General features: G+C 60.1%; 1 protein-coding gene across 1 annotated transcript; it reads left to right on the forward strand.

Annotated features, from left to right (window-relative positions):
- Positions 1-3,187: 3,187 nt before the first annotated feature.
- On the forward strand, positions 3,188-10,823 carry LOC118175835 (TBC1 domain family member 24-like). The gene is made up of 7 exons (XM_035342417.1): positions 3,188-3,346; positions 4,922-5,960; positions 6,156-6,314; positions 6,888-6,951; positions 7,769-7,864; positions 8,218-8,494; positions 8,992-10,823. Exons 1-7 carry the CDS (start codon positions 3,235-3,237, stop codon positions 9,135-9,137), a joined length of 1,893 nt encoding a protein of 630 aa, XP_035198308.1. The 5' UTR covers positions 3,188-3,234; the 3' UTR covers positions 9,138-10,823.
- Positions 10,824-11,145: the final 322 nt, after the last annotated feature.

The raw sequence follows: 11,145 nt of genomic DNA on the forward strand, positions 1-11,145 counted from the left end.
GTGCGGATGTGCACAGGGACGTGGTGCAAAGAACACAGCACGGAGCTGCAGGACACACTGCAGTGGCTGTCCCCAGCTCTGCCCTGGCCCTTGGGCTGACAGAACAATGCACGCACACCCATCAGGCTGCCCAGTCCTCCTGTCCCCTGGTCCCAGCCATCTATCTCCTCCACCAGGTGAGATGCTATTCCACCTGTAGCTGGGGTCCCCTCAGGAACCTTTGCAATCCCCTGGGTGCTATCAGGGCATTTGATGCTTTCCCAGAGGCTCAGGGGTCGCTGCTCTCCTCCCTTCCCCAGGACAGGTTCTGCTCGCTCGGTGCCAGTGTTTGTGCCAAAAACATCGGCAGGAAGGTTTATTTGTGTACCGCAATCACTTCCCTCTGATTGCCTCTCGGTTTCATGACGCCAGCCCTTGTGGCGTGCAGGAAGCGCTGCCTCCGGTCGGCGCTGCTGAGGAACACGGAAATCCTTCACGTTTCCAGTTTTGCTTGGATAGGGCCACCGATAAGCTCTCAGACCTGGCCTTGCCCCAGCTGCAGCTCCGCAGAGCGCCGCCGCTCTCTGACTGTGCCCCACGCAGCGCAGGGCAGCCTGGATGCTCTCGGGGCACCAGGATGTGGCTGCTGCCATCACATTATCACGGTCTGGATTAAAATGCGCTGAAGCCACGGGGCACACTGTGCTTGGGGGTTTGGGAGAGCGGGATGGGGAACAGCTGGGATAGAGTCAGATTGCAGAGGAAGGGTGGGGACAGCCCTGGTGTCCCCCAGGCCGTGGGGACCCCAAGCCCTGCGGCTGGGCAATGGCAACAGGAGGGTGCTGACGGTGGGGTCAGGAGCTTGTTTCCTCCCCTTTGCTTCCTCCCCTTGTTCCAGGAGGCAGAGCTACGGACAAGAAGAAGCTGTTGTTAAATTCTGCTCCAAGGAGAAACGAGCTGCAGGGCCCCACATTTTGGCAGGCTGGCTGAAGCCAAAAGGTGCCATAATCACCTCAAGCAGCCCCGTTTGGTCTTCCGCAAAAGCCCAAAGTACACCGGGAGGCACAAAAAGAACCAGGTCAGCTAACGGAGCCGCTGCTCAGAGCTCGCGGTGTGCCCGGCCCCGGTAACGGCGACGTGACCGAGCCCAGTGCCGGCGCCTTCGCTGCCACGGCCCGGCAGGCCTTGAGCACGGGCTTCCTGGGGACCTGCAGGCTGAGAAAGGAGCCCAGTGCAAAGAGTTTTTAATGTGTTTGTTAGTTTTTTTTGCAGCAGCTTGGAAGAGGCTGTAGCAGGAGAAAGAAGCTCCTGGGATCGGGCAGGGCATGCTGCCGGGAAGCCGTGGCACCGCCCGGTGCTGGCCCCATCAATATTTGGGCTGCAGGGGCTCCCCGGGGCCCTGCGGTGAGGCCACGCGGGCTCTGGCGTTACAGCAGCCCTCGGCCATGCGGGGTTTGGTCTCCTCCTCGCTGCCATCGCTGGCGCCAATCTCTGCAGGTAGGGGCAGGAGCGGCGGTGCCCTAAAAGCGGTGGCAAGGCAGTGGCAGCGATGATTTATGGCCCCATAACACAGGGCTGTCACTGCACTTGCCTCGGTATGGCACGGTAATGCGTCGCCTTTCTGGCCCACTGCAGCCCTGCTCTGGGCACCCCGAGGTCCCCGGGCACCCGAATCCTCTGGGGCTGGGCTGTGCAGGCAGCTTGCATGAAACATTTATGGTCTCCAGCTGCGCGGCTCGGCTGGAGGCAGCGCGGCCTCTGCATATTTCATTTTTTCTCCATTAAAAGCAAAGGGAATGGCAGATCCACGTCGCACGGTGCCCAATTCGCTCCCATCTCCTGTCTCCATGCAGTCAGGAGGGCTGTGGGGTGCTTAAAGCTGACACGGAGGCAGCGGGAGGCATCTGCTGCTCCAGGAAAAGCACACGGGGAGAGCGCGGCCACCAAGGGCCTGGGCAAAGCAGCAGCACCCGGCTGCACAGCAGCCCGCTGTGTGTCCATCCCACCACCACCAGCCCGGCACCCCCAGGTCCCCGCAGCCCCTCGCCCGGCTTTGTCAGGCTAAGCCGTGTCGCTCAGGCTGTGTTTTGGCACGTCGTGGCGGAGATCCTTCATCCGCAGAGGCGATGCTCTGCAGGGGCAGCGCTGCCGCTCCGCTGCAGGAGCCCCGGCTCGGGGACGCGCTGCGGGTGCGAAGCAGGGGAAGGAGGCGAGGCAGGGACCAGCAGCAGCTGTTAGCACGAGAGAAAACGTGATTTCTTAAGGAAAATATGGTGTCTTATTTGCCTTAAAAAGTCCCCACTTTTGAGTGTAGCCCGAACTGTGGGTTCGCTGGTGGTCGCAAGGTCCCTGGGCACTCCTCTCCTTTCAGCTGCTGCAACTTTTCCTTGAGCCCACTCTTTGCCCACGAATGTTTGTAACCCTGCAAAACATTTTGAGGCAAAGTCAATAGCAACAGCTTCAAATGGGACAGACTGGGAATGCTGAAGTACAGAAATGTGCCTGGAATGACCACGTCTGGGGCTCCACTGAGCGGGGGGGACCCATCTGAACTCCCTCTGCCACCGCTGGGGAATGCTGAAGCCTTGTGCAAGGTGCCCGGTGCTGGAAGCGCTGGTGCAGCCCAGCCCTGATTCACCCCAAAGAAAGCGGGGTGCTTTTCTGCAGAAAGCCGTGTTTCTCCACTACCAGCTCCTGTTTGCATCGGGGGCCTGGCTTTGTCCCCAAACCCCGAGGTTTCTCCTACGGGTGCTGCCCCAGCACTGCACACCGGTGCTGCCCGGCCCCGCGGTGCCTGGCAGAAGGGCGTCATTTTGTCCTCGTGGCCCTGGCCTCTTGCTCGTCACCTGGTTCCTGGCACTCGCTGCTCACATGCTTCCACTTCTGACCCCCCCAAGACCCGCGCAATCCAGCAGGAAGCGGCTGCAGCCCCACTCGCCGTGTTTATGCTTCCTCCCGTCAAGGACGGGCGATTGCGCCTCCCTCCCTCGCCCCCTCAGCACCCTCCCCGCCTGGGAGTGAATGTGAAGATAAAGGTTATCCTTGGGGAAAAATAAATGCAGGGTTTAAGGGCCGTGTTGCTGTTTTGATGGCTATCTCATCCCCTCCCCGAATCGAGCATGAAGCGGCGAGCGGGCACGGAGCCGCTCCTCCCCGCGTGCTGTTTACACCAAACACGTGCCCCGCGCACACAGGGCGCATTAAAAGCCAGGGCAGCGCCTGCAGCCGGCAGCGGGGCCGCCCCGGAGCAGGTGGATGCTGCAGGTGGGGCTCAGCCTGCCCCGTGCCCCCAGGGGGGCGGCCGGGGGCTTCCCCATGCAGCCGGAGCAGGGTGACGGGGACGGTGATGGCACCGGCACCGCGCAAGGTGGGTGAGCACTGAGGGATGGAGCACTCAGCGCAATGGGGCTGGGGGCAGACCCACGTGCCCGGCCCCACTGACACCCCCGGGGTGTCACCCCGGTGCCAGGCTGGGGACACGTCCTGGGCTGGGCGCCTGCAGCCAGGTGGGCTCAGGGTGGCACATTTTGCGGTTGTGGTACCCAGGGCTGCTCTCCTGCTGCGAGTGCAGGGGGGTCTGGGAATTGTGGCAGCACCTGGAGGTAAAAATAACCCTGCTTCAACCTGGCTGTTCATCTGAGCCTGGGTTTTAGGGCTGTAAGCGTGATGGAGCTGGGTGTGTGGCCCCCAGCATTTTCCAGCCCGTCGATCTGCCTTAATTCCAGCCCAGCTGCTGAAATAGGGGAGCCAGGGCTGAGCCTGACCCGGTGCCTGGCCTGACCCGGAGCCAGAGCTGAGCTGGGCCAGCGCAGCACAAGCAGAGCCAGGCCCAGGCTGGGAGCCGTCCCTCGCCATGTCACCGCGCTGCCACCTCTGTGTGGCACGTGTGGCTGGGGCCGAGCTGTCCCCGCGTGTCCCCTTGGGTCCAACGCAGAGACCTGGCTCTGTGCAGATCCTCAGACAGGGAGCCGAGACTCCCCATCCAGCCCTGCTTAACCGAGCACATCCGACATAGTGCACCAGGAATTACTGTGTGTGTGATCGACTTCATGCTGCCAGTTAATAACCGCTCTGCGCAAATCCTCCAGCTGGAAACGTACAGGCTTCAGGCTGAGCTCTGGGGCTGAGGAAAATGCCTCTGGTTTCTCCCTAGGAGGAGCTCAAACTCTGCTCTTCCGAGCTCACAGCCCTCTGCGCGCACCAATTCCCACCTCCGAGGCTGCTCAGACGTTCTCCAGCCCTCGCCCCTGGTTGCCTGGCTGGGGTCTCGCCGGGTGCGTGGGGACTTGGGGAGCAGGGGCCGTGTTGCCGGCTGTCCCTGCCCCTCTGGCCAAACCTTCTCCTCGCACACTGCTGCAGGTTCAGGCACCCGAGCAGCCAGGGGCAGTTTTTTCTGCTCCATCCATGCTCAAAGCGCCTGGTCCTGGACATCGCCTCCCGCCCCGCTCTGCCCTCGGGAGGGGATGTGGTGGCAATGGTCCCTCCTGGCCCCAGCATCGCTCGGGTCCCCGCCACCCATTGGGTCCCCCCGAGCTGCCACCAGTGCCGGGCTCTCAGCAGTGCCCCAGGGCCAGCTCCTGGCTGCTGCTGGTGTAACGCTGCTGTCCTGTGGTTGTGCCCATGGGACAGGGACAGGGACAGTCCCTGCGGCCCACTGCTCCCCAGTGAAACCAGTCACATCTGGGGAGGGGAGGCAGGAGCTGTGCGAGGGGTGCAGAGCTGCGTCCTGCTCTGGGTTCCCCAAAGGGACCATCTGATGCCACTGGACCTGTGTGAGGGCAAAGCCAGCAGCTCAGCCTCCTGACACCCTTCCCTTTGCAGGGGGGAGAGCAGCTGCTGAGATACCAGAAGGTGCTGGAGGATTTCGGTGCAGCGTCAGGCAGGGTGAAACGCTGTCACCGGGGCGGTGAAGCGTGTTGGATAAAAGGTCTTTGTCCCACAGAGATCCTTGGCTCATCTCCAGTCACCGTCGTGATCACGTCGGAGGCTGACACCTGGGACATCACCGCCGCCTCCTCCTGTCTGGGCTGCGGACAGTTTGTGGACTGGGACAGGATGCCAGAGCCGGAGCAACAGGCCGATACCCCCAGGGACATCCACACCCAGCCCCCCAAGGAGCTGAAGAGGCTGCTGCGAGAGGGCTGCCTGGTGGCGAGCCGCGCTCTGAGAGCTCAGGTCTACCACCGGCTGTGCCAGCAGGTCGCCTGCCGCCTCGTCACGCCCGACGCCGCCGTCTACAGGGACGTGGCGAGCCGGCTCTTCGGGAAGCACAGCGCGAGCTCCCACCCTCTGCCCGACTTCCTGGAGGGGTGCTCCATGCCCACGTACTGCCTCAGCCTGGACGGGGTCACCGCCATGAAGAAGATCCTCATCTGCATCGGCAACCTTTTCCCCGACATCACCTACAGCCCCATCCTGCCCTCGCTGGTGGCTCTGCTGCTGCACTACAGCGAGGACGAAGCTCAGTGCTTTGAGAACATCTCTCGCCTCATCGCCAGCAACGCCCCCCACGCCAGCTACATTGACCAGTCCTTCCTGGCCCACCGGGCCTCCTGCATGACTTTTGGGGATTTGGCCAACAAGCACTGCCCGGCAGCTCACAAACTGATAGCCAGCTCCTCCGAGAACGTCTTCGAGGTCTACTCCGAATGGTTGTCGTGGCTTTTCCACGACCTCCCCTTCGACTACGCCATCCGTGTGTTGGACGTCTACCTGCTGGAGGGGCAGAAGGTCCTCTACCGCATCGCCCTGGCCCTGCTGAAGCAGTACAGGCTCTCGGTGGCCTCTGCCGAGCTGGAGGGGGCCGACATCAAGGCGGACCTGCAGGCTTTCGTGCAGAACATTGCCGAGCACACAACTGTCGACAAACTCCTGGAGAGAGCGTTTGGCATCCGGCTGTTCTCCCGCAAGGAAATCTGGCTCCTCCAGATGGCCAACAGGAAGGCGCTGATGGAGAGGGGCATAACCATGGTGCAGAGCAGGTAAGAAGCCTGTCTGCTTGCCGGTGTGGGCAGATGGTGTTCTGGGGCAAAGCAGACAAAGCCTGAGGTACAGAGGAGATAGAGCCTGGGGGGTGCTCCAGGCATCTCCCTTGGCTTTGGCTGTGCCAGGTGCCCTATGACCCTAGGGGCACGCGGGCACCCTGGCTCGGTGCTCACGGCCATCCTGGCTCTCAGGCAGTCCTTCCACCTGGCCGTGGACATGCAGACCTTCAGCTCCAGCACGGTAACGGCTCAGGAGATGCGCATCATCTGGTCCTGGATCCCCGAGCGCTTCTCCCTCTCCCCCCCGCTGCTGCTCTTCTCCACCTCGGAAGACGGGTGCAGCCTGCAGAGGTGAGCGTGACCTGCCCGGTGACTTGGGTCGGGTCAGGGACGGGCATAAAATCGGGTAAAGGCTGCTGGTGTAGGAAGGGGCACCTGCAACGTCTGTGGGACACGTCTGGGGGCTCCTGGGGACACTGCGGGTTTGTTTCAACACCCTGGGTGCAGCCTGGGCAGTGCTGGCAGTGGGGAATGAGACTCCTCTCAGCAGCACATCACCCTGCGAGGCCACAGGGGCAGGGATCGGGGTCGGGGCAGACTGTACTCGGGTACCCCCTGCGATGGGGAACACATCAAACCCCCCAGACCCAAGCCAGGAGAGCCCAAGCGCCACGGGCAATGCCCAAACCTGCTGCAAGCAAAGGGACCCCTGAGGGCCGTCCATGCCCAGGGGGTTACTGGTGGGGCCGCAATATTACTGCCTGTCAGCACCACGAGTGTGCCCCCAGCCCACGAGTGGCAAGCGGGGTCCCACAGCTCCGTGCCCAGTACCCGCACCACCAGCCGGGCTGCCTGAGCCGCGTGGTCACGGCTGCCTGCTCCTGCTCTGACTGTGCCAACCCAGCCTCCCTGTGCGCCCCCCAGGTTTTACTCCTGCTGCGAGGGTTACGAACCGACGGTGCTGCTCATAAAGACAACGGAGGGGGAGGTAAGTATCTGCCGAGCGGGGAGCGGGGCCGTGCCGGGGTGACACGGGGAGGGAGGGTGGTTGTCTCCCTGCCTGCCAGCGCTGGCTCCATCACGGCGTCTGTGGGGCACTGGCACCAAGAGCTGCCCTAGACACTGGCTAAAGGGGACACCTGGGGGTAAAGAGGAGTCCGTGAGATGGAGAGGCCACGAGAGAGACGATTTTATTTGAAATGTAGGCTAAATCATGAAGCCTTTGCTAGGCAGACTTTCCTGAAGTCAGCAGATGCTCTGCCTGAGCAGGGACTTGCTTTCAGCGCGCTAAATGCCAGGAGCTCTCCGTGATTGCAAGAGCAGAAGCACGAGGGAAGTGGAAGTGAAATAAGGACAGCTCTTACGGTATCTGAAAGTCATAAAATAGCTACAGAAATACCTGAGCCAGGCCTCTCCCCGGGGACTCTGAGAATGGCTCATAAACCCATATTTTATCCCTGCACTCTTCACCAAGCAGCAGAGGCAAGTTCTGCAAATTGCCCAGGCATCCCGAGGATTTATTGGCCACCGAGCCCTGATCTCCCACACCAGGCACTTGAGCGTGGTAAACATTAGGAGATAAACACTGCGGTCCCTGGGGCCCGCTGTGGGCAGGGAAAGGTGACTTATTCAACCTCATTTCCTATGTTTTAGCTCGTTTTCTTCCTGACGTAGTACCAAGGAGACGCAGAGCCCTTGCTGAGCAGAACACCCCAGTGATGGCCTCGATGGAGGACGCTGCCGGGGGTCCTGGGGCTTACCCCGGCCCTGCTCGCTGTGACAGCACCCTGTGCTTTCTCCCGAAGGTGTGCGGGGCATTTCTGTCCTCTGACTGGAGTGAAAGGAAGAAGAATGGGGCGACATCAGGCTTTTTTGGGACAGGGGAGTGCTTCGTGTTCACTGTAAGTCACATTTTATTTATGGGTTTATGCTTCTGGGCTTGTCTGTCTTTGCTTTTTTCTTCATTCCTCTAACTCAGGCATGGTGGCACCGAGCTGCTTCCTTTGCAGAGCCCCACCACCGCCTCTGAGCCTGGCAGGAGGCAGTAGCACAGAGATTGCTGTGCTGGGCTAGAAAAATTGAGAACTAACTACAGGAGCATCCTAAAGGGATGACAGCGGGGCAATCTGCGCTGTCCCTCCTCTGCCCCAGGTCTGGACCTGGCACACAGCATGTGGTCCCAACCCACCTGGCCAGGCAGCAATGGAGAGGTGCCCCCAGGGACGGGGCTCACCGGGTCTCTCTTCCATTCCAGGTGCGCCCTGAGATGGAGAGGTACGAGTGGGTGTTCATCAAGAAGCCAGAGCTGGCCAAAGCCGTGCCGCGCTCACGCCAGCGGTCGCCTTCGCCCGGTCCCATGTCCCTGCTCAGCTCCTCCCCGGACGGCCGTGGCACCAGCTCCAACCACCTCGCCGTGCCCACGCCACAGCGGAAAGGCCGTCTGTCCCCGTTCCTGGCCATCAGGCATTTCCTCCTGCCTTCCAAAACAGCCTCCATGTTCATGTCCGGCTCTCGGGAAGGGATCATTATTGGTAATTACCTAATGGCAGGCACCCTGCCCAGCATGCTGCTTTGGCTGACGAGCTCTCCCCCAGGTTAAAATCTGAGCTGCCCATGCAGGCAAAGACCTCCTGCCTTAGGGGACAAATCAGGGGAAATGAGGTCAGCCCTGACTTCCTCAAGTTAGCAAGAGAGTGCAAGGCTGCACAGGGAAAAGAATGCTCTTCCTGGGAGGTGCAGAGTGGTCCCAGCCAAGCAGGAGCCCCCTACCCCAAACCTCCCAGCCAGGTTTGTGCCCTTGGGGCTGCCGTGCCCATCCTGGCCCTTTCCTCCGCTTCATGCAGGGCTGAAAGGAGATGCAGGTGGGGAACAGCTTGAGGAAGGGACCCACCAGCTGTCCGTGACAGCTCTACAGCATGGCTACAGTAAATGGAGCCGGGAGCTGGGCATGATCTGAGACCTGGCCAGTGTTTCTGCTCAGGCAGCGAGGGGTGAGCGCGGGTCCCAACCCTCTGGCATGCTTTTGCAGGTGGAGGTGGAGGCCAAGCTCTGTCTCTCGACGCCGACCTGCTCTGGGGGCGCACACAGCACTGCGAGACCTTTGACAACCCTCCGCTCTGCCAGGAGAACTTCAGGGTGCAGCTCTTGGAAGTGTGGGGCTTCCAAAACACCTAGGTCCCGTGGGGCAGGCCCCTCACCGCGCCTCCTGCCAAGAACGGGACCCCCACGGCACCAGCTGCGGCCCAGCCTGGCTGCTACAGTCTCTGCCGGCAGCATCTGCTGGGCATCCACACTGTCACCAGCCGTGGTGGTGTGGAGAGGGCCGTGGGGTGCCACGAACGGGACTGCAGGGACGCACGAGGTCCCCTGCCGCAGCTCAGCCCCAGCCTGCTCCACCAGCTCTGTTCCTGCTCAGGATGCCGGGGGGGAAGGGAGCCAGGTCGCTGCTTGCTGCACTCCCCTGACCTCTCTGTGGTTTGGGGCCCTGCAGCAAAGCCGCGATACCACCGCACAGGCAGCCTGTGGGAATCCTGAGTCTAGACAAAATCCAGCACCAAGGTGCAAAGTTCACCAGGACACTCCACACCCCGCTTCTCACCCCTAGCTCAGCCCTCAAGACGTGTAGGATTTTTGTAGCACCAGAGGTTCCCAGGGACCGGGCACCAATCACCATCCAACATGGTGCAAAAGACTTTGTTTGTGGTTGAAACTGCTGATTGGCAATTAGCAAAGTGCTGCCTGGTGCTTACACGTCTGCAGCCCACCACGAGCCCCCAGGCAGTGCACCCGCCATGTCATTTTTCTGTTACACCCATGTTAGCAGCAAAGAGTTGATGTAAGATTGCAAGCGGCTAATATAAGCTGTAATTAACACGCCCTGATTAAATGGGTCCAGACAACACACGTGCCATTTTGAAATATAAAATGCCAACATGCAGCTGCTGGTAGGTAAGCCGGTGCAAGGAGGGCTGTGAACTGCTGAGAAGTCATTCTGGCTGCAGGATGAGAGCACGTCTCCCGTGTCCAAACACTTCCCATTTGTGGTTTTATCTTTCATGGATAACATTTCCTGAGCTATTCAGGGCAGGAGCTGTTGCTGCCATGGTGCTTGACGGGTCCAGAGATGCCAGGAGGATGTGGGGAGGAGCGGGCAGTGGCAGCAAGCTCCCACCGTAGTCGGTTACACAGCAGACTTAGGAATTGCTTGCAGCCTTCGTTATGTATCCTGGTAAGATAAAGAGGTGAGGTGCAGGTCTCCGCTCCCTTGTGCCTGCTTTTTGCTCACAGAGCTCAAATGAAAGAACACAGCAGAGTTGCTCTCTCCCTTGATTTAAAGAGCTCTGCTAATTGTTCCTCAGTATTTCTTGCTTTCTGTGATCATGTACCAGCCCGCTGTCTGTCCAGCACAAAGTTCCCCTTGGGAGTCCCTCTTTCTTTCCACAAAGCAGTTTCCCCTCTCCACCCAGAGATGCACAGGGCATAGGAGATGCCTGGAAATGCAAAGCCCTTCCTTCGCAATCCAGTCTGGCCTCTCAGCAGCTGCTGGCTCAGGCTTCACCATCTTGCCTTGTAAAGGGCAAGAAGGTCCTGTCTAACATATTAAAATACCAGCGACTGGGATCGTTCTGGGAGGGCCGTCTGATGTGGTGGAAAAGCCTGCGAGTCCCTTTGATGCTGTACGCGCCGTATGCCTGAGCCGCCTGCTGCTCCGAGCTGTAAATCGCGATGAATGTCAGCGTGCTTATTGCATTCACTGCCTGTCATCTGGTGTCTCTGCCGTTTTTAAAATGACGCTATAGTACTTTCTTCTCTATGCTTTATTCCATTACATATAAAGTTCAAAACCCTTAGAGAATTAAAAAAAAAAAAAAAAAAAAAAAAAAAAAAAAAAAAAAAAAAAAAGAGAGAGAGCAGGGGGGCCTGGCAGCTCAGGGGACTTGTAATGGGATATAAAGAGGTCTTTCATCTGCGTTGTGCTGTCACTTGTCTGCAGTAAGGTCAGCAGAGACCAAACTGCTGCTCTCTGATGGCTATTTGGTGGCCTAAGGGAAACAAGGAGACGGACAATCGGCACCACGGACAGCCGGTGCTGCAGCATGGCTTCACTATCCCCTGCAGCCTCAGCAGGCAGCAGGACCCAGCCCCTCGCCTCGCCAGGCCGTGTCCCCCTGCCTGGGTCCGT

The sequence above is a fragment of the Oxyura jamaicensis genome, chromosome 18 (genome assembly GCF_011077185.1).
Source record: "Oxyura jamaicensis isolate SHBP4307 breed ruddy duck chromosome 18, BPBGC_Ojam_1.0, whole genome shotgun sequence".
Lineage (NCBI taxonomy): Eukaryota > Metazoa > Chordata > Aves > Anseriformes > Anatidae > Oxyura > Oxyura jamaicensis.